General features: G+C 35.9%; 1 protein-coding gene across 1 annotated transcript in view; it reads left to right on the top strand.

Moving 5' to 3' along the window:
* LOC150094212 (AFG1-like ATPase) overlaps positions 1-22,887 on the top strand; it is a 299,001-nt gene that overhangs the window by 248,137 nt on the left and 27,977 nt on the right. The window contains exons 11-12 of the mRNA XM_090411886.1: positions 1,082-1,222; positions 13,524-13,646. Of these exons, the coding sequence (XP_090268012.1) occupies positions 1,082-1,222; positions 13,524-13,646 (264 nt within the window). The remainder of the gene's footprint in view (positions 1-1,081; positions 1,223-13,523; positions 13,647-22,887) is intronic.

A 22,887-nucleotide genomic window follows, 5' to 3' on the forward strand; every position in this document is an offset into this window, starting at 1 on the left:
TTGTACAGTCCAATATTGAGACTTATTTGGTGCTTGGTTCCTAACAAGTAAGATTTTTACAAGATGAGGTTGTTGGCCTCATGCTTAACCCCCAACCTGGAGGACCAGGGTGCCTCTCTTAGTCTGGACCCTCACCTTTGACCAGTCCGGCTTGGGAAGCCCTACTGGTAGAATAACTACCACCGGCATTGCTCTCAGGGTCATTGGAACAAGCCACCCCGCCACCACGACAAGGTGAAGACACCATCGGGGGAACTATCTGCATTCAGTAAAGTTATTCTTTGGTATTCATTCTTTCTTTTATTTGCTGCATAATGATAAAATTCCTTTGGATTGCCTTTAGCCTGCATTGCTAATTTTTTTTTTTTTTTATACCCTGATATAAGCCAACCAGGCCAGGCTGGTTTGCCGAGTAGTTAGTGTATCCACTCACCAGCCAAAAGGCTGCAGGTTCAAATTGCACCATGGACATGGATGTTTGTGATTGTCTGTGAAAATACTTATTTTCACAGATAATCACAGTCGTGGTGGGCAGTAGATGGCATTGGTGTATATAATGATGGTAGTTGCGGTCTGCTGTAGTTGGTGGATTGAGTTGTGGAGCTGGAGTGTTGTGGAGTAGGTGCCCTCCCTCAATAAGTCTTTGGACTCCTTGGAAGTGTCATGTAATAATAATAATAATAATAATATAGCTTTCTGCACAATACTCGTATTTTTGCATTTCTAACATAATTGTTTGCTTTTCTCAACTTGAATGTTCATTAATAGTTCCCACGTTATTGTGTTATCTCTGATGATGTTGTTCTCTTACACTACAGAAATATTTGCTGTAAAATCATTAATAAGTTTCAAGTTTTCAACTAAACCATGTTTCTGTTCATGTTAATTCATTACAGTAGTCTCACATGTTGCTGTATCATTACAAATTAAGCATAATATATATATATACTGTAATTAGATTCCATTATATTCATATTAAAACAACTTGCACACAAAATAAATTTTAATGGGAATATTTTTTCTTTTCTTAGATGGAATAGTTTTATCCAGATAAGCAATTGTATTATTTTTTCTGTATTAGCCACTAGGAGCAATAGACTATTTGACAATGAGCCAAGCGTTTCATACTATTATTATTAGAGATATACCTCAGATGTCACAAAAACAGAAGACACAAGCAAGAAGATTTATTACCATGATTGATACATTTTATGATCATAAGGTTTGTTTGTTTTGTTTTGTTTTTTTTTAAATTATTTATTTCATTTTATATATATATATATATATATAGGTTTGTGTTTCTTTGAATTATATATATATATATATATATTTATATATATATATCACAGTACATTAACATCTTTCTTCTCTCTTAAGGATTGATCAGCTGCTTGTAGAAACTTATTAAGTTTCTATATATAAACAGATAATAATATAAAAAAAAAGCAGCATCCATTTTTTTCCGTCACTTACTAGATATGAACAATCTTACTGTGATTAGCATTTTTTTTTTTTGTAATCTAAGGCAACATGATATATACATTCTTAAGAATGCTTTGCATTATGGTACTTAACTTTTAATGAAGTTAGCTGTTCTCAACATACAAACAGCTAGTCTAGTCCTGAAGATATTTCATGCAAACTTTTATTGTTTACTTACACATGGGTCAAATATGAATGAAAGCAAGACTTTAACTTCCTGTAAAGTATATTATTATTATCAGCAGAGATCTTCAGGAAGCCAAGGATTCATCGAGAGAGAGACCACACATCATCCATACTAGTCGTCATACCTTTCTTAAACTCATTCATACTAGTAGATGCACTCACGACTTCAGCAGGCAAGATGTTGCACTCAGTCATTACTCTGTTAGAGAAAAATTCAACTTTCACCCCTTTCTTAACTTTACACAAAATTGACTTCCATGGATGTCCCCTTGTCCTCTCCCCCACCTTCTTTATAATGAAAATTTTCATCAACCAATATCATCATCCTTTTTTTTTTTAATCAGTATCTGCATTCGATAATCCTGATATCAACTTTGTGTCTCTTCTTTTCATCTTCTCCATAGTTTTCTTCATCCCCCCCTCTCTAATATCCCAGATAACCAAATCTGCTCACAAGCAGTCTAGGTATGATCATCATATCAAGATCATACCTTGTAAAGAGATATAATAATCCTCTTATCCTTACAAAAGAATGTTTGTTTCATCATTGCAATTATTCTGTCTGGCTTTGAACTTTAATTTCTTATCCTCCAAACTGTTCCTTGCAAAGTATAGGCTTATTTCTCAGCCCATATCTGTATGTGAGTTCTTACCTCCTTTTCTAAAATCTTTCAGAGATACTAATAGACTGGTAGTTTGACACATCAGTTTTTGCACCATTCTTGTATAAAGGGACTTTTTTTTTGCTTGTAATACACCCACAGATACGAGACCCTTCAACACTTCTGTGCATGTCAAAAGAAGGAGAATCCATTCCAATAATAGGGTAATCAATCCGTATTGTGGGATGAGTGTTTATTATTACACATCGGAAAATTTACTTCTAATTTATGATCATTGTAGTTTTTAAAGTGGTAACTATTTTGCTTGTATAACAGTTGGAAAATGTTACGTATAAAGCACGTGATTTCACGTGCTGGTGACCAATTCGTACATTGCCTTATTTCTTTCTCCCCTTCAACATGAATTGATTCTTCATGGCAGTCTGCCAACAACAGCTCTCGCTTATGTGATCAGACTATATCATATTCTATTCCTGGGAGATCTTTCCTGAGCTAAGAATCAAATTATATAACTGGGTCAAGGGCCTAACCAGCTCAGCTGAACATTCCTTCAACATACATGCTGCTATCCCTGTTGCTGAATTTTTGTCCAAGTTTGCAACAGCTCCAGAGCCTCCTTCCAGATCATAGCAAGGTGAGTGCTCATTTTTTGAACCATCATATCTACTTTGGACAAAAGCATGCCAAAAACAAAAAACTTTATTCTGAGTTCTTCCAATTCATTTATCTTCCCCCCCCATATAATTTCCTATTAAATCTGTCACTGCAAAACATCTTCATTTAAATGATACACCCTCTGCAAAGAGATTGCTCAGTAACTGTCTGCTTGTCACTTTTCTGCTATCAGTATTCATTTACAATTTCCTTCCATGATTATTCTTCCTTTTACTCACTACATGGTCTTTCTCTGTGAACACCAAGTAGATCTAGATATTATAGCTCATCTTTTGGTTGCCAATAAGGGATTTCAGTTTTTTTTTTTTTGTACAGTCTCAAGGTAGACTAAAGATTACAAATATTTTAAAAATATACAGTATTTTTTAAAATATATCGATACATAACACACCATGTGTGTGTGTGTGTGTGTGTTCTTTAGATGAAGATAAATCTAGAACTGGATCAAAAAAAGTGAAAGCCAAGAGTCCAATGGATCCTTGTTTTCACTGCCTATAAAATTAAAACTTTTTTTTTTTTCTAAAGTGAATTAACTGTGTGTGACTGTCCAAACACATCCATGAGGAAGTTAGCAAGGGTGAAGGTATAGTGGAGGCCATGGCTGTACTGTCTGTGTGTACATTTTTCAATGGCAAATGAAATGGCTGGAGTTCATGATGAACAACACTGAAGCAATACTGGAATATCAGAAGGAAATTCAGCTTAGATTAAATCAAAAGGGTCTTAAATGTGGTAAAATGTCAAAACTTTGAAAAAATATCAGAACTGACCATTATGTTATTGTGGAAGATAAAGTTTTCTCTATTAATTTTAAAAGCAGACAGTGTTCTTAAAGTATGTGAGGTGGTGTTAACAGCTAAGCTGTAGGTATATTCGAACTACCACCACATCTGCATTTGAGTGCAGCGGAACATTTTGTTTATGAATTTTGAGCATTCTATATAACTTTTTTTTCTGGGGGGGGGGGGATCTAGAATTATATCATTTTAAATCATGTGTGCATTGCACCCAGTTATGGATGACATTGGTTCACCTTTCCTACAGATTAGTCAAACACTTAGTCAGAGTGCTTTCCTAAAACACTGACATCACATAATCGAATGTTAAGAACTCGCCCCACTATTATGTGAATTATTTCCATCTAGGATGGAAAACTTCACTCTCCATAGTATTCACATAATAGTCAGGATTTTGTTTCTTGATTGTTCATCAATATTTTTGATTAATCCAATATTTCAGTCCTGAAATGGAGCTGAGATAATGAGAGGTAGTTGATCTTCCATGCTGTCACACATCCCTGCTGACTTCTTCGTGGAGACATTTAAACAGAAAGTTTACAGTTCTTTCCTCTCATAGATACACTGTTTGGCTTTGTTAGATGATGTGCTTTCCATTTGGCTATGTAGTCTAGAACAGTGCTTCCCAAACTTTTGGATGTCAGGGCCCCCTTTGCAAAAATTAAAATATTTCACGGCCCCCTCGAAAAAAATCGTAATAGAGAGATATGTTATTATAATATTTATTGTGTTTATATTCAATACAAAACATACACAGCGAATATTGCAAAAATCAAATGCATATATTACATTTTTTGCCTCTTATAATAAAATTAGTTTAATCCTTTATCCAAGTGTGAGCAAACAAAGTTTGCACCTGAAAGTATCTTCAGGACTGGGGTAAGGTGGTACAACACCAGGGCAACTCGTTGCAAAGGTGGAGCAAGAACCAACACTCCTATCTCAGTATCTCCTATAATGCAAAACACATCTCCTTGCGGATATGTCTGATGTTATGCATTAAGGGAAGGGCCACTACCCAGACTAGTTTCAACCTTTATTGGGGTCTCTTCAGTGGGAGCCAGGCCCAAGTGGAAATACCAGACAGAAGCATTAGCAAGTCATCTCTACCTATAGGAGTTGCCAAATGGTGTGCCACCCTTTTTTAATAAATTACTCTGGATTTAGAGAAAGATGTTGAAAGTTTATTTTTCACTTGGTTAGAGTATGATAAAATTAGTTTAATCCTTTATCCAAGTGTGAGCAAACAAAGTTTGCGCCTACCAACACTCCTATCTCAGTATCTCCTATAATGCAAAACACATCTCCTTGCGGATATGTCTAATGTTATGCATTAAGGGACGGGCCACTACCCAGACTAGTTTCGACCTTTATTGAGGTCTCTTCAGTGGGAGCTGAGATAGGAGTGTTGGTGGCTTGCTCCACCTTTGCAACGAGTTGCCCTGGTGTTGTACCACCTTACCCCAGTCCTGAAGATACTTTCAGGCGCAAAGATGTGAAGCCAGGTGTGAAGATACTTTCACACTTGGATAAAGGATTAAACTAATTTTATTATACTCTAACCAAGTGAAAAATAAACTTTCAATATCTTTCTCTAAATCCAGAGTAATTTATTAAAAAAGGGTGGCACACCATTTGGAAACTCCTATAGGTAGAGATGACCTGCTAATGCTTCTGCCTGGTATCTCCACTTGGGCCTGGCTCCCCTGAAGAGACCTCAATAAAGGTCTAAACTAGTCTGGGTAGTGGCCCTTCCCTTAATGCATAACATAACATTAGACATATCTGCAAGGAGATGTGTTTTGCATTATAGGAGATACTGAGATAGGAGTGTTGGTAGCTTGCTCCACCTTTGCAACGAGTTGACCTGGTGTTGTACCACCTTACCCCAGTCCTGAAGATACTTTCACACTTGGATACAGGATTAAACTAATTTTATTATACTCTAACCAAGTGAAAAATAAACTTTCAATATCTTTCTCTAAATCCAGAGTAATTTATTAAAAAAGGGTGGCACACCATTTGGCAACTCCTATAGATAGAGATGATCTGCTAATGCTTCTGCCTGGTATCTCCACTTGGGCCTGGCTCCCACTGAAGAGACCTCAATAAAGGTCGAAACTAGTCTGGGTAGTGGCCCTTCCCTTAATGCATAACATTAGACATATCTGCAAGGAGATGTGTTTTGCATTATAGGAGATACTGAGATAGGAGTGTTGGTATCTTGCTCCACCTTTGCAACGAGTTGACCTGGTGTTGTACCACCTTACCCCAATCCTGAAGATACTTTCAGGCGCAAACTTTGTTTGCTCACACTTGGATAAAGGATTAAACTAATTTTATTATACTCTAACCAAGTGAAAAATAAACTTTCAATATTTTTGCCTCTTACCGTTTGGTTCTGAAGATGAATCGGGCTGTTCTGGTAAAATATGAAATACTGTCCTTTTTTTTGAGTCTGTTTCTGCTTCTTCTGATTGTTTGCGGGATTTTTTTTTATTTTTTATCAGCCACTTATTCATCTCAGGGTTAAATTTTTTAACATAGAATAGATCAAATAATATCAACTTACCGATACTAGCACACCACAGACTGATAACATGAAATTAGTGAATATTACCTGAATAAGGGAATCCCCGCACCAGGAACATTTTTTTCTTTTGTGACTTTTCTCCCTTTACGGTAATTAAACCTAATGCGAAACAGACAGCAAAGGCAGGTTATTAAAACGTGCATATGATTGGTGCGGTATTAACAAAAGTTCACACAACCTAAAGATAAAAGCATAGCTGACAATTGAGTTGAAATGCTAACTCTCTTCAACTGAATTCCATATGTGAAACTGCCATAACATTCATTATATATTATATACTTAGTTTTAACACTTTTACGAATTTTAACACGTTCGGTTGAATTTTATTGCTGCCTTGGGAAATCGAACTCACACACATCTAATTAATAACAATAGTTTTTAGTTAGATACTGTGTTTGCCCATGCAACATATGGTTTTGTTTCAGTCTATACAGCATAGTTTCTGTATGAGGGGATATGTGATTCATTAATTAGTGTGTTTTTATCCCAGTTGTCTCTAATTGCACTATTTGTTGAGAAATATATTACATAGACACCTCATACCTTATCCACTGGCATAATAAAAGTAATTGTTTTTATTGCAGTATAGTGGCTGTTAGGGAGGGCATAATAAAAGTATTTATTATGCCCTCCCTAAGGCATAATAAATACTTTTATTATGCGAGTTGTTTACCACTGCAAGCGAGTTGCTATCTACCCACATGAACTTGTTTAAGCTTTTTTTCATGTATGAAGTATATGCAAAACTTAAAACAGAAAACTAGCTCGGATGACAGTGATAATATAAAACGTGTTTTGATATGTATATAACATCAATATCAACAGTCCCTGATTACGAACGCCTGATGAAAGGGACAGGAAGATTTGGAGCTTCCCTGGAGAGCATTCGAAGTAAATACAATTAACCACTGCTTTGAAATGAAACATATGAATAAGCAACATTTACTAATATTCATTAAACGCCGAAATACGTAGAAGCAAAGTTTGTGAACCAACACCAATGTGTGAATTTTTCCATTAAAATATAAAAAATAACAAAAAAGAAATAATAAAAGTTAAATACGTTTCTTTTAAAATAAAAAAATCTACTTAGTCTTAAACCATTTTAAATTTGTTTTCATTATTTCACGCCCCCCCCCCTCCAACAAAACCTACGGCCCCCAAAGGGGCCGTGGTCCACAGTTTGGGAACACTGGTCTAGAAGATTTTTCTAACACATTGGAACCAGCTGAACTAGAATTGAATTCACTTTAGTGAAAAAAAAAGCAAAAAACAGTCTGCCCTTTCTAGACACTCTGATTATAATCCTGATCAATCTCTGACTTTCCCTGTTTATTGGAAATCCCTTGCACACACGCACAGATAGATATGATCTCCAGCAGTGAGGCATTATAAAAATTTTAGTTAATGGAGCAAAGAGATTTGCTCCAATAAAAATTCCTTCATAATACCTTATCTTCTGTCCTTACTTTAGACTTGAGTGAATCTATAACCATCTTGCATATTCATAGAACTTCTGAAAAGGTAGGAGATACAGTTAGCTCTCACTATAGTAAACAATATTATAACAAACTCCCTCACTCACTTAATATAACAATCAGTTGAAAAGTCTCAGCTAGAGTCACAATGCTATTATAAAGGAAATTCACTATAGCAAACTATTCTCTGTTACAGACAATATGAGTTTACAATAGTGAGTGTGCTGCCACCCAAAAAAAAATTCCACCTGGTCACTACCCCATTGACCACACACTTATATTTTGAAAACTTATCCTCATACTTTCAGCCCAAGCAAGCAGGAGCACTCGTTCAATGCACACTAGATGGCTTATTTTAGTACTATGTCGTTGCTCCCCCTCCCTTACTTCAGTCTTACTCATATGTCTGCATGCTCATATCTGTATTTATCCTCTTAATTTGACTTTGGAAAAATATAGGAAATAATAATTAAATTAGAGCTTTCATATCTTTGTCAATAGTGATAATCCCATCTAGGATACAAAGTACATGGTTAGCATATCCACTCTCCAGCCAAAAGGCTGCGGGTTTGAATCCTGCCATGGGCATGGATATTTGTGATTGTCTGTGGAAGTGGTGGTGGGCAGTAGATAGCGTTGGTGTAGTTGCGATTAGTTGTAGTTGGTGGATTGAGTGGTGGAGATGGAGAGTAGTAGAGTAGGTGCCCTCCCTCGATGAGTCTTTGGACTCCCTGGAGGTGTCACGTAATAATAATAATAATAATATCTTTCAGCTGAAGGTGAATTAGCAGTTATAATGTATGGAGGTGGAGGAATTTTTCCTTCTGAAAACTCAGTCTTCTCAATGTGAGAACAGAGAATACCATGGAACAACCTTCAATCCAACAGTTCTTGGTCTTGTGTCCTTTGGTACTACAAGTATGTGCAATGATATTTGTAGCTTTTATTCCTTCTCATAGTCCAACTATTTCTTCAATTATCTCAATACTAACACCTGCTCAGACCGAATAACAGAAATCATCCTCACAGGAATGAAGGCCCTCTCATCCTTAATTTCACTCCAAATCCCCAGTCACTATCAAAATCTTGATTTTCAAAAAAGTGTGCCACACGATTAAAATTAAAAATAAAAATAAATCAGCATACTACAAGTGGCTCAAGATCAAAACTCCAGCTACTCACTCCCACCTATATTGCAGCTCTCAACAGCTGTAAAGGAACCATCAACAAATCCAAATCTGACTTTGAAAGGGCCAAATGCTTCAAACTCACCTCCTGTCCAAATGGCAGGCTTGCCTTATGGTCTCTTGCCATGGGTAGACAAATTTTGTCTTTTGTCTACCCATGTTTCCTCCTCTCCCTCTCTCTCTCTCTCTCACACACACACAACCAAAGACAAAGCTTACTTACTAGCATCACTATTCTCTTTCATTCCTGCATTGAGGATCTGGACAAAGTTCCTACCAAGATCTGCTCACTCCATGTCACTCACAGTCTTTTGCAGGAAAGAAATTCAAAGAATCCTTAATAACCTGAACACCAACAAGGAATCTGATCCTGAAGTTATCCCACATGCTGTGCTAAAAACGTGTACCCCAGTACTTACACCTGTCTTGTATCGCATCTCACCCTCTTGCCCAAATGGTACCCTACAGCAAGGAAATCGGCCTACATTCAGTCCATCCCAAAGAAAGATGATAAAACTCTTGAACAAACTACCATCTGGTTGCTCTCACTTCTTCTGAATTGGCCACTAGCATTCCTCCACTCCTCCAAAATCATAAGAACAAGAGCTACTGCTAATTTGTGCTGAACCAACTTACTTCTGTGCCTCCTCTTGCATTCCATTTGTGTTTGTTCTATAGAACAGTCTCCCTAAAAGTGAGCAGGTTCCTCCTTTCTTCTCACTCTCTTGCCTACACAATATAGTTGGTTTTGCAACCTTTCATTTATGGGTTAGATATATATATATATATTATTTAAATTAAGGGGATATTAAATCCCACATTGTTTTAAAACCGAACAAGAAACTCAAAGATTGGAATCAGAGTTTCATGCCGAATATAGTATAATAAACTATAAAAGTATCGGCGATTACTAGCGTGAGCTAATGCAAGTAGTCCTAGTACATAGTACAAACTCGGGCAACTCACAGCAAAGGTGGTAAAAGTTCTGATCGCTATTCTTGGTATTTCCCATAATGTAAAAACACATTTTCTAGGAAATGTATGCTGTTATTACATTATGGTGGGAGGTCACTACCCAGACCAGTTTCAGCCTTTATTGAGGCTTCATCAGTGAGTAGCTAGACCAAATTAATACCAAAGGGTATAGCGAAAAGAACTTATATACTCTGCACGAGTTGTCAAAAAGGTGCACCCATTAAGTTATTTAAATATAAAGAGCCAATAGGCTTCATTTCGGTGATATAAACATTATTTAAATTAAGGGGATATTAAATCCCACATTGTTTTAAAACCAAATTAGAAACTCAAAGATTGGAAAAAGAGAGTTTCATGCCGAATATAGTATAGTAAACTATAAAAGTCTCGGCGACTAGTAGCGTGAGCTAATGCATTTCCTAGAAAATGTATTTTTACATTATGAAAAATACCAAGAATAGCAATCAGAACTTTTACCACCTTTGCTGCGAGTTACACCTTTTTGACAACTCGTATAGCAGAGTATATAAGTTCTTTTCGCCATACCTTTTGGTATTAATTTGGTCTAGCTATTCATTAATAAAGGCTGAAACCGGTCTAGGTAGTGACCTCCCACCATAATGTATTAACAGCATACATTTCCTAGAAAATGTGTTTTTACATTATGGAAAATACCAAGAATAGCGATCAGAACTTTTACCACCTTTGCTGCAAGTTACCAGAGTTTGTACTACGTACTAGGACTACTTGCATTATCCCACGCCAGTAATTGCCGATACTTTTATAGTTTATTATACTATATTCAGCATGAAACTCTCTGATTCCAATCTTTGAGTTTCTTATTAGGTTTTAAAACAATGTGGGATTTAATATCCCTTAATTTAAATAATGTTTATATCGCCAAAATGTAGCCTATTGGCTCTTTATATTTAAGTGTGTGTGTATATATATATATATATATATATATATATATATATATATATATATATATACACACACACACACACACTTAAATATATGCAGTTGACAGTCATAGTAGCAAACTATGCAGATGAGATTAACCACCATGTCAAACTATTAATTAGGTCTCTGTGAAGCAGGTTACTTTACTGGCATGGTTGGCCGAGGATTAACACTTCTACTCTCCAGCCAAAGGATTATAGGTGCAACTCCCGCTATGGCCATGAATTTATGATTGTCTTTAGGTGGGAAATGAATTTCATTAACTGGTGTGAGAACCAATCCCTGCTTATTGGAGATATGAAGTGACTTGTAAAAGTTCAATGTTTGATCTCTAGAGCACAGTTTCTGGATTATGTAAATAATATATATATATATATATATATATATATATATATATATATATATATATATATATATATATATATACATATTCATATTTATATATATTGGCTTAGATCCGAGAACTAGAAAAAACAATTAAATTTATTCCAAACGCAACATGTTTCATCGGATTGTCTGACTTCTTCAGGCGTGGAAACATAGAAAGCAAATAAAAAACACTATAAAAAACATTGTATCACTATAAAAATGACTATTATAAAATTCAGTTAGCTTTGAACTGTAGCTACAGTTCGTGTTGAAGTTCTATTGTTGGGTATCTGCGTGCGTCTGACTTCACGAGTGTGCCAATATTGGATAGCAGAGCTGAAAGAGTCCGGTAGATTATAAATAAGGTTATTATTTATATGATGAGGGTCCATAATAATTTCTTTAGATTCGACTATGCGGTGTTCTACCTCGTCATGGCATATATGAAGGTTTGAGGTTGTTGTCCAGTTTATCTCATGTTGATGGCTTTCATCATTTGTGTTTACTGAAAACAGTACATGCCTTCACAGGGCACTTGCTCTAGTTCTTTTGTAGGCAATGTCTATCTCTCTGGTGTTCTTCCAGCCATAGGAGGATGGATTTTTCAGTTTGGCCATAGTATTGTTTCCTGCAGTCACACGTGATTTTGTACACTCCTGGGAATTGTAGATGGTTGTGACCTTGTTTGTATTTGCTTAAAATCAATCTTAGTTAAGGAAGAGTAGAGAAGCAGATTTTTATGTTGAACTTTCGTAAAATTCTTCTTAGTTTCGTGGAGAGCAAGCTGATGTATGGTAAGGAGATATAACCTTTGGGGTTGTTGTGTTTCTGAGTTGTTTTGAGGGCGGTGGTATAGATGCTTATTAATAGTTTTCGACGAGTAGCCATTACTTGTGAAGGTTCTTTGTAGATGTTGTAGTTCATTTTTTATCTCTTCATCATCTGACAGCACAGATCTGGCACGATGTGCTAGAGTTGAGATGATACTCACTTTCTGTGCAGGATAGTGATGTGTGGACGCATGTAGGTATTTATCTGTGTGTGTAGATTTTCTAAAGATTGAGATTTTTATAGAATCAGATGTCTTAGTAAGTCTTACGTCCAGGAAGGGAAGAGATCCATTTTCTTCAACCTCCATTGTTAATTTGATGTCTTGGTGGAAATTGTTTAAATGATTTGAAAAAGACTGAAGGTTATCGGTGCCATGTTCCTAGATAAGAAATATGTCATCTACAAATCCCAGCCAAATTTTTGGTTTAAGAGTAGCTGAAGAGATTGCCTTTTGTTCAAAATCTTCAAAAAAGATGTTAGCTAATATAGGAGACAGAGGGCTGCCCATTGCCAATCCCTTATTTTGTTTGTAGACTTTTTTCTCATATTGAAAGTAGCCAGAGTGAACGCAATGTGATAGCAAGGAAAACATCTTTTTTGAAATCTTGTTCTTTAAAATATCGAGAACCTCTTGAGTTGGAATGTTTGTAAAGAGAGCCACCACGTCAAAGCTCACCATGATATCTGAAGGCTGGAGTTTTAAATTTTTGATTTTCGAGATGCAATCTGTTGAGTTTTTTATATATGAAGAAGAATTTCCTGTAAAACCTTTTAAGGATGAAGCCAGAAACTTAGATAAGCTATAGGTAGGCGAGTCAATACTATCCACGATAGGTCTCAGTGGGCAGTTTTCTTTGTGTATCTTCGGGAGACCATATAACCTTGGGATGAGTGGATGTAAAGAGCGAGTGGCAAGGCATATGTTTCGTGGAAGTTCCGTGGGTTATATATATATATATATATAAAGTCCTTAACCCACCATAGTACATGGATTTATAACCTTTTGTTGCTGGTAGTCACATTATAAAAAAAAAATTAGCAGTGACAGATCATTGGGCCTAAAATTTAAAGGGAAGATGAGATACTTAAATTATTTTAGTTATTATATTCTCTATATTATCATTTCCTTTATGATTACAAAAAGTATGATTGTTATTGTATGAGCAACAGTGTAACTGTCATAGTGTATTCGAGAACTCCATTGATGTATCCCAATAATTATATTAATAATTTACGTTGGTACCTGAATATCTTCAAATTTATTTTTATAATTGAAAATTCAATATTGGATTATTATTATTGAATATGTTTTAAAACAAAATAAGTAATTTTAATTCTGAGCATCCACTCATTTTTTCGTTTAGGTACGTGTACTGTGTTCAGCTTATTCACCACCAAAAAATTTGTTTGTAGCTGTTGAAGATTCTACTGCCTTGGAAGATGAGAACAGGAAGCTAATGGATGATCTTGGGATTGCACATGATAATGTAAGTTATCTTATTTAAATAATAGAATCCCTTTATAATATTCAAGAGTGTTAAAAATTGCATATCAAATAGAATAAACTGTATTCCATGACTACAAGAAATTTTACATTCCATGAGACCATCCATGGCAAAGATTACTTTCTCCAACACTGAAGCATGCATTTCAGTAAAGGCATTTCTTTTAAAAAAAAAAAAGAAGAAGAAGAAGATACTACAGTGCTGTACACATTTCTGAGTTCTGCTCTTTTTAATAAATGGTGCATTAGACATTTTCTTCTCAATAACGAGCTTCTAATAAGTGCACAGATATTGCTGTCTACTTTTGACCATCTTGACGAGTTTACAAACTATTCATTCACTAGATAGTGAATTATCTGTGGGAGGTGTGTGTTTTGGATAATTCATATTAGAGTGATTTATCTCTGAATAATCTGGTGGATTCTTGAACAAATGGATGTTGCTATCCTCAGGGGAAAATAGTATGAGAAAAGACTTTTCCAAAATCACAGGTAGGTGGAATGAAAGAGCAGACAGCCAAGTAAATTTATATGGAAAAAAAGGGAAATTAGCCAAGCCATCTTTAAGTTAATTCACAATTCACATGGAAAGAAGAAGCAAGGAATAAGAAAAGTCTCATTGACTATGTTATTGTTGATAGTGATGTTTTCTCCCTGGTGCAGGACACCAGAGTGTACAGAGGATTTGAAATTGGAAGTGATCACTATTTAGTCTTGAGCAGGATAAAATTGAATTTCATATTGAAAAGAATAACATGTAAGAAAGTTTTAAAGCAAATAAAAGTTGAGCAGCTCTCAGATGTGAACTGTAGACTAAAATACACCAAGATTATTGAAGAAAAAATGAAAGAGTTTGAGAACAGGAATCAAACCTTGGAGATTCAGTGGCAAGCCTTGAAGAAAGCCCTGATTGATTCAGCTAGAGAGGCATGTAGTGAAGTTGTCTGCAAGGATAGAAAAATTAGAACTCCATGGTGGACACAGGAAGTTAAAGAGGCAGTGAAGGAAAAGAAGAAAGCATATCAAAAGTTCCTGGCAAATAAGTCAGCTTGTGCTCTTAGAGAATACAGAGACAAATGTAAGAAAGCGAAACACTGTGTAAAACTAGCTAAACAAAATTCATGGGAGGACTTTGACAAGAACATAGAAAATAAATATCAAGAAGGCGGTAAGATATTCTGGAGGTTGTTGAAGAAGCTTAGAAATGGAGGAGAGGCTGTAAAAGGAGTTAGAGATAATAAACGTGACATGAAAACAGGAGAAAAAGATATCCTTGAAGTATGGAGTAATTACTTTGAAAAACTGCTAAATGAAACAAGCAGTGATGACAGCACAGTGGTAAAAAACACTTACCAGGCATGCAGTCAGGAATACATATCCATACTTGAAGTAGAAAAAAAAGCCATCAAAGGCTTGAAATGTGGAAAGGCAGCAGGAGTAGATGATATTCGACCAGAAATGCTGAAGTATGGTGGTATAAGAGTCTTACAATAGCTGCACTGCATAGTTCAGAAAGCCTGGACAGAGGGACGAATTCCCGATGATTGGAGTACAGCTCTCATAGTACCCATATATAAAAAGGGAAATAAAACTGAATGTGAGAATTACAGAGGTATTTCCCTACTGAGTGTTCCTGGCAAGATCTATGCAAGTATACTTGAGAAACGGTTGAGAAGAATTGTGGAAGAAAAGCTTGGTGAAGAACAAGCTAGATTCAGGTCAAATAGAGGCTGTCAGGATCAGATCTTCACTTTACGGCAAATAGTCGAGAAAGCATGGGAATATCACAAAAATCTGTATTTAAGTTTTGTTGATTTGGAAAAGGCATATGACAAGGTGCCAAGAGAGAAGCTATCCAATACGCTACAGTTATATGGTGTCAATGGGGCATTATATCAAGTAATTCGTAGTCTTTATTTGAGTTGTTGTAAGTCAGCAGTTAGAATTGAAGGAAGTACAGGAAGATGGTTTAATGTTAAATCTGGTGTGAGACAAGGATGTACATTATCTCCTCTGCTATTCATTATTTATATGGATCACATTATGAAGGATAGTGGTATTAAACATGATATCAAAATCGGGGATGTTAATGTCAACTCTTTGCTTTATGCAGAAGATGTTATACTTCTAAATAAATCCGCTACAAGTCTGAAAGATTCTCTGACTAAATTGAATAACTGTTGTAATAGATATGGCATGAAGGTCAGCATTACAAAAACAAAGACAATGAAAATAGGCAGAATCATTGAAAATGTCAACTGTGTTGTGAATGGAGAACCTGTGGAACAAGTAAAACATTTCAGCTACTTAGGCACGATTTTTAGTGAAGATGGTAAATTAAATATAGAAATAGGCAACAGAATCAGCAAAGCTGGTATGGTGAGAATTCAACTGAATAAATTCATATGGAATAAGAGAGAAATTAGTCAGAACACTAAATTAGCTGTATACAAGACAGTGTTCAAACCAGTTTTAACTTATGGATCTGAGAGCTGGGTCATAAGTAAAACACTTGACCAAAGACTAGAGAGCGCAGATATGAGAGTCCTGAGAAAGATTGTAGGCATAAACAGATGGCATCGATGGCAATATCATATTAAAAACGAGGATATTAGGAAAGAACTTGACATTGTCAGCATCCAGGAATGCGTTAGCAGAGCTAATCTCAGGTGGTATGGTCACTTGAACAGAATGTGCAAGGAAAGATTAGCAAAACATGTGTTCTCTGCCAGGTTGGCAGGAAAATGACCCAGAGGAAGACCAAGATATAGGTGGATTGATACGGTACAAAGTGCCTTAGACGATAGAAATATAAGATCTGATAATGTTGGAGTCTTGACAAGTAACAGACTGATTTGGAGGAAAATTGTAGATAGGAAGTTAGTAATGATGTAATTTTTTCATGTAGTACTATCATATCCTGTACACCCCTTGAGGGTACATGGCAGGAATTTGATGATGATGATGATGCATAGTCCCATGGAAGTTAAGAAATTTTATATGTTGAGAAAAGGCCTGATAACATACTGACTCAAATATTTATTATTGTTTACAGGAATTTGTTGTGAAAAACAAAATGCTCAGTCTGGTAGACCAATTAAGTACATGTTAGACAAACCAGTAATAGAATAAGTCAGTGAGAGAGTGATTTTTATCCTTTAAAGATAAAGAAGATCTCTAAAGTATAGTTTTATTTTAGAGGACCATGTATCCAAATAGTTTTATAGTTTTTATAGATATTAATTTAATTATATTAACCATGTATATAGTTTATTTAGTTTGATTAAATATATATATTTTTTATTTGGTCTTGAGTCAATGATTTCCTGGATTCTGAAAATAATAGAGTTAAAAGTCATAGCAACCATCGGATTGAGCTCTTGTAAATCTACTTAACACTTTGTCTAAAAACAGTCTCATTGCAGAAAGATATTAACATAATTGGCACAGCTGACAGGATTTTTAACACCAGTATTGGTTTATTTCACATGTACTTAATCTGTCTACCAGACTGAGCGTTTTGTTTTTCACAACAAATTTCTACAAAAACAATAAATATTCATTACATTTACTTCTTTATCAGGCTTTTCTCAAATTATAAAACTGCTTCTTAGCTTTCATTGGACTATGCAGTGTTTCATTATTTAGCACATATTTTTCCATTCCTCCTCACTGTTTTACTGAGTATAAATATTCTTACCTCAGGCAGTTTAATTACAAGAAGCACTAATCACAAATTCTTTAAAACAGTTTCTTTTACTGCTTTGTAAACAAAATGTATTGAAGTAGAACTCAATAATGCCAATTCACAGTTTAAAATTTTTCAAATTCCATCACTTGTTCCAAGATAACATCAGTATCACCAGTATCCTCGAGACAGAAAATAAAACTTTTCATTTAGTGTTCCTTGGAATATTAAAATAGAACATCTAATTGTTCTGACTGTCGTGGTTTTTTTTTTTTTTTTTTTTTTTTTTTAGAAACCTCCTAAAACAAAATTCTCTGTTCATTCTCAAACTTCCATTCTCTCTCCTCTTCTAATTTCTCTCATTACCCTAGCACCGAATGCTTTCTCTGTCAGCTGTCTATCACCTATCAACCTCCTCAGTGAGTATGTGCAGTTTTTGCTAAGTGGCAAGTGCAAAGTCAAAATGGCTGGCATGTTGTTATTGCTAGCAAATGGAGAATGCCTTTATGATAAATGACAGATATCACTCTACACTTAACAGTTGTGAATTAGGATAAAGATTATTGAAATGAATATAACTATCAGATATCTGATAAGTACAATTCATCTCAAATACTTTACATTTTTTTTAACATGAATATCAATTTCTCATTGCACATATCATAAGTGCCAATTATATTATTATTATTATTATTATTCAGGTCTCCATGGAGTCAAAAGACTCATCGTGGGAAGTCCTTCCTAAGAACATAAAGTCTGTCAAGACTCATCGAAGGGAAGGTCCCCCCCCTAAGAAACACAAAGTCTATCATACCACTCCTTAAACTCATTGACGTTCTCGCTCCCACCACTCTATCAGGCAATGCATTCCACGGTTCAACCACCCTCCACACAAAGAACCACTCCTTACCCTCTTGCTCACAGTTTCCTTTCATAACTTCCAGGGATGGCTTCTTGTCATCACTCCTTCCCGCTGTTCAACCAAGCAAAAGAACTCCCCAGTGTCAACCCTGTAACCACCTCTCAACAGTTTAAAAGTCTCAATCATATCACCTCTCCTTCTTCTATCCACCAAACTCTGCAGTCCACATTCCCTCAGCCGATCCTCATAACTATGCTTGTACAGTCCTGAAACCATCTTTGTCATCCGTCTTTGTATCCTTTCCACAGTTAATTTATCCCCTTCAAATCCTGGGGACCAAATCTGAGAACAAAAGTCCAAGTGTGGTCTGATCAGAGACTTATACAACGGAATGATAACCCTCTTATCTCTGCAGGTCAATGTCCTCATAATTGCAGCAATCCTCTGTGTTACCTTCACCACCTTTGCAATATGTTCCCTAAACTTCAGGTTTCTATCAATCATCAACCCCAGATCTCTTGTCTCGCCTACTTCCTCCAGTATAACTCCTCCCATAGAGTATGCAGCATCCCATCGATGTTTCCCAAACCTCAAGATCTTACATTTTGCTGCATTAAACTGAAATCCTCATTCATTTGCCCATCTATCTAGCTTATTTAAATCCTCTTGCAAGGCTACCACATCTGCACTATTACTAATAATCCTTCCCAGCTTCGCATCATCCGCAAACAACTGAATATCCCCTTGCAATCCACTGGCAATGTCTTTGATATAAAGGTTAAACAATATAGGTCCTAGTACTGAGCCCTGTGGGACCCCACTTGTAACCCTCTGCATCCTTGAAACTGCTCCACCATACACAACTCTCTGATACCTATCAGACAGCCAATCCTGAATCCAGTTGACCAATCTGACATCCAGACCCATGTGCTGCAACTTAAATATCAGCTTATCATGTGGCACCTTGTCAAATGCCTTCGCTAAGTCTAAGAAAATTGCAGTATATGCCTTTCCCTCATCTAATGTTCTTGTAACTTTATTATAAAAGGCTAGCATATTGCTAAAACAAGCGCGCCCTTTCACAAATCCATGTTGACTCTCACAGATAACATTACCCTCATCTGCCCAATGCTGTATACGGTCCCTCACTACTTTCTCCAAGATCTTAACAACTACTGATGACACACAGACTGGCCTATAATTAGACACTTCCAGTCTGTTACCACCCTTATGCAATGGCACTATCTTACCTTCCTTCCATTCCCTGGGTACCTTTGCCGAAGCCAGACTGTCATTGAAAAGCCAGGTTAAAGGCACTGTCAGTTCCCTAGCACATTCTCTCAAAACTCGTGGTGAAATACCATCCAGTCCCACAGCTTTACTTACATCCAGAGTACTCAGTATCTGAAACACACTCTCCTCCTGTACCTCTAAACCTCGAACCAGCCCTATCCCTCTAGCATTAAAACTGACTCCTCTAGGATTAAATACTCCAATAAAGTGTTCATTGAACAATTCCACTATGTCCTCTGCATCAATCACTCTATTCCCATTTTTATCCCACAATATCATTCTTCCACAGTCATTTCTCCTCCTACTGGCCACATAGCTAAAAAATTCCCTAGGATTTTCTTTGGATCTTAGGGCCAATCTCCTCTCATATTCCAGTTTCGCTTTCCTTACCACACTAGTCACTCTTCTGGCCTGTGTCTTATATTCTTCATGTATCTTCTCTTCACCTGTCTCCTTATATCTCTTCCATAGCCTCTTTTTCGCATGCAGTTCCTGTTTAATATTGTTTGTCATCCACTTTACTCCAAATTATGTCCTCTTCTTCGCTCGTGGTATACAACTTACCATTGCTGCTAACAAATATTCTTTCACAATTTCCCATGCACTAATGATATCCCGGCCTAATGATATGTAGTTAAAACTGAAAGTAATGAAAAACTAATGTAGAGAAGCAAACATAAAAAGATTTGTAATTGTAAATTGTGATTATTTTTACATCAGTTTAATCTTTCCCTCAATGATTTAAAAAAATAAAAATAAAAAAAATCCTAAATGTTTATATATCTAACAAAACTTGTAATTCTTTTGATTCTTATGCCTATATCTAAAATTATAATAAGGTTCTTGATTATTATATGATGATCCATTATTTCTCAATAGGTAGTTTCAGAATCAATCTATTCCAGGGATAATTGGGAATTTACATCGTCTCCCAATTCATTGTATCTACATGTATCATTTCCGAACTTTTAAAATTTTTCACTTAAATTGCTTGAATTATGTTCTAAATTTACAGAATTGCACTATTAGAATCAGATTCTAAATGCTGAGATTCTTTATGTTCTCTAACTAAATTTGGGGTATTTTCACTTTACTCTGGTTTATTTAATTCTAAGTTAATCAACCTAATTCATAGTTATTCATTCACACATACTTGGGTTAGAGTGGTAAAAATCTTTTTAACATTTAGCAATTTACAGAATTCTAACAATATTTCAAATATAAAATTTGCTCGGACTGAAAGTATGTCTGAGGACTTCCATATCTACAAATAATCGTATTCAAGAACTTCCTTGCAATGGTTTTTGCAGTTTGATCTTTCATTTAGTCTGCTTCAGGAAATCTAGTTAGCATATCTATGGCTACTAGAATATACCTATTGCATCAGTAGCCAACAGCCTGAAAAGATCTTGTTGGAATAGGATTGTCTGTAGTGGAGCTTTTCCTCTGAGAGGGAATCTTAATTGGCACTTATGGCATGATTGTAATATTAGGTATGTTACTCTTCATACCTGTCCAGAAATACCTATCCTTTATTCTTTGCCAAGTTCTAGAAAATCTTTGGTGCCCTGCCAAGTCAGACTCATGAAAAGTTTACATAATCTAAGTAATAATTTGAGTTGCTGCCAATATTTTCACTTTCAGCCTTCCTTCTTCCATTTGTCAATAGTACTCTATCCTTATCCAAATATAAGTTTTCTAGGTTTAAAAATCTATCTAATTGAGTCTGTCCTCTCAATACTGCTTCATAAATAGCTTTTAGTATAGGCTCATCTTTCTTAGCTTAAATAATCTGATCCTTTTCTCACATTTGTGAGCTAGGTTCCTTATTCACTTTACCAATGATATGAATTTGAGACTTCTCTTCATCTTGATATAAATGCTTGTCCCTAGATGACTGATCTTCATCAGACCTTAAAGATCTAATTAGATAATCTGCTGCTCCATTCCTTTTTCCTGGAATATAGTCATATCAATATTATATTCATGTAGTCCTAATGCCCACCTAATTATAGGTTGATAGTTTTGTAGTAGTTAGGAATGATAGCGATTGAATCCTATTTTTATTATCCAAGATCCCCATGCAGTCAAATACTTATTGCTGGAGTCCCTTCATCTCACACACAGCTCATCATACCCATGCCTTAAATACATTCTAATTCCCTGCAGACACCATGCTCTCAGGCAATGCATTCCAATCATTCACAGCTCTCAATGCAAAAAAAAAACCCTCCTTCTTACTCCTTTGCTCACACCCTCCTTATACAGCTCCCAGGAATGATGTCTCATTCATCCACCATTTTATGAAAAACTTCTTCAATGTTAATTTTATAACAATCCCTTACCAACTTGTACATTTCTATCATATCCCCCCCTCTTCTTCTTCTTCTTCCTGAATCCACTAGACTGTAAATTGCATCTTCTCAACATTCCAGAGACCAGAAACTACCTTAGTCAATTGCTTCTGGACCCCTTTCCAATATCTCTTCATCTTTTTGAAAACCAGATGACCAGATCTGTGCACAGTAGTCCATATGTGGCCTAATCAGAACCTTCTTAATTCTACAAGTCAGTGTCCTCCATTTGCCAGAATTTGTTGTGTTGTTTTCCCATAATTTTGGCAATGTGTCCTCTAAATTTTAGATCCTTATCCATCACTCCCAAGATCTCTTATTCCTCCACTTTCAACAATATATCCCCATCAAGAGTAAATTCTAATATCCCATATTTGTTTTCCAAGTTTTAAAATTTTACATTTTGCAATGTTGAACTGGCATCCCCACTCCTGTGCCCATTCACTCAGTCTATTCATGTCTTCTTGTAAGGCCACAATCTGCTTTACTACTGATAGTTCTTCTCATCTTGGCATCATCGGCAAACAACTGAATATCCCCATTCAAATCTTCCCCGATATCATTAATATACATGTTAAACAGCATTGTTCCTAAAAAAGATGCCTGATGCACACCACTAGTGACTTTCCTCATCTAAGAAATTGCCTTCCCCCCCTCCCCATACACAACTTGCTGATACCTGTCAGTATAGCTAATCTATAATCCAGTGCACTAGTCTAATATCCAACTCTGTCTGCTCTAGTTTAACTATCAACCTATCATGTGGTAATCTATCAAATAACTTTTCAAAGTCCAAGTATACCACTGGTATCCATCTCCCTCATCCAGTGCAGCTGACACCTTATTACACTTTATTAAGTAGATTACTGAAGCATACCCCTCCCCTGCTGTCCATCATTGTCAACTCAATTCTGGATCTTAGTTGTCACTAGCCCTTCCAACACCTAACACACAGATTGCTTATAATTTGATGCCTTACTTCTCACCTCCCTTGTGAAGGGGTACAATCCTTCCTCCTTTGGAACTT

The sequence above is a fragment of the Typopeltis vanoorti genome, chromosome 22 (assembly GCF_054136105.1).
Source record: "Typopeltis vanoorti isolate ZY-2024b chromosome 22, IOZ_Tvanoo_1.0, whole genome shotgun sequence".
NCBI lineage: Eukaryota > Metazoa > Arthropoda > Arachnida > Uropygi > Thelyphonidae > Typopeltis > Typopeltis vanoorti.